General features: G+C 47.8%; 1 protein-coding gene across 1 annotated transcript in view; it reads left to right on the top strand.

The window, feature by feature from the left end:
• The window catches only part of mapk1 (mitogen-activated protein kinase 1), a 24,582-nt gene that overhangs the window by 18,032 nt on the left and 5,958 nt on the right, over positions 1–592 (top strand). The window contains exon 3 of the mRNA XM_037680807.1: positions 155–344. Coding sequence (XP_037536735.1) covers positions 155–344 — 190 coding nt within the window. The remainder of the gene's footprint in view (positions 1–154; positions 345–592) is intronic.

Raw genomic sequence — 592 nt, 5'->3', positions numbered from 1 at the left:
AACCTAGCATTAGCTTAGCAGCAGAGCATTAGCTTAACAACCTAGCAGATGTGTAGCTTGTTATGGTTTCAGTCAGAGTAGGTCTGGATCTGCCCAACCTGAGGAATGACCCAAACCCACCACAGAACACCATCTTTAACTTTGAGCCGTGCAGATATATCGTCCAGGACCTCATGGAGACGGACCTGTACAAGCTCCTGAAGACCCAGCACCTGAGCAACGACCACATCTGCTACTTCCTGTACCAGATCCTCCGAGGCCTGAAGTACATCCACTCTGCCAACGTTCTGCACCGGGACCTGAAGCCCTCCAACCTTCTGCTGAACACCACGTGTGACCTGAAGGTAACGTCAGAGCAGACTCTAAGCTGCAGCCGCGTCTCGTCTTTACGTTAAAACGGGTTTTAATCCAGCTGCTGGTTTTAATCCAGCAGCAGGATTAAAACCAGCAGCTGGCTTTAATCCAGCTGCTGGTTTTAATACAGATGTTGGCTTTAATCCAGCCTTTGGATTTTAATCCAGATGTTGTCTTTAATCCAGCCACTGGTTTTAATCCAGCTGTTGGCTTTAATACAGATGTTGGCTTTAATCCA

The sequence above is a fragment of the Nematolebias whitei genome, chromosome 8 (assembly GCF_014905685.2).
Source record: "Nematolebias whitei isolate Nwh7 chromosome 8, NemWhi1, whole genome shotgun sequence".
In the NCBI taxonomy this organism is placed as follows: domain Eukaryota; kingdom Metazoa; phylum Chordata; class Actinopteri; order Cyprinodontiformes; family Rivulidae; genus Nematolebias; species Nematolebias whitei.
This window is presented reverse-complemented; position numbering and strand designations above follow the sequence as displayed.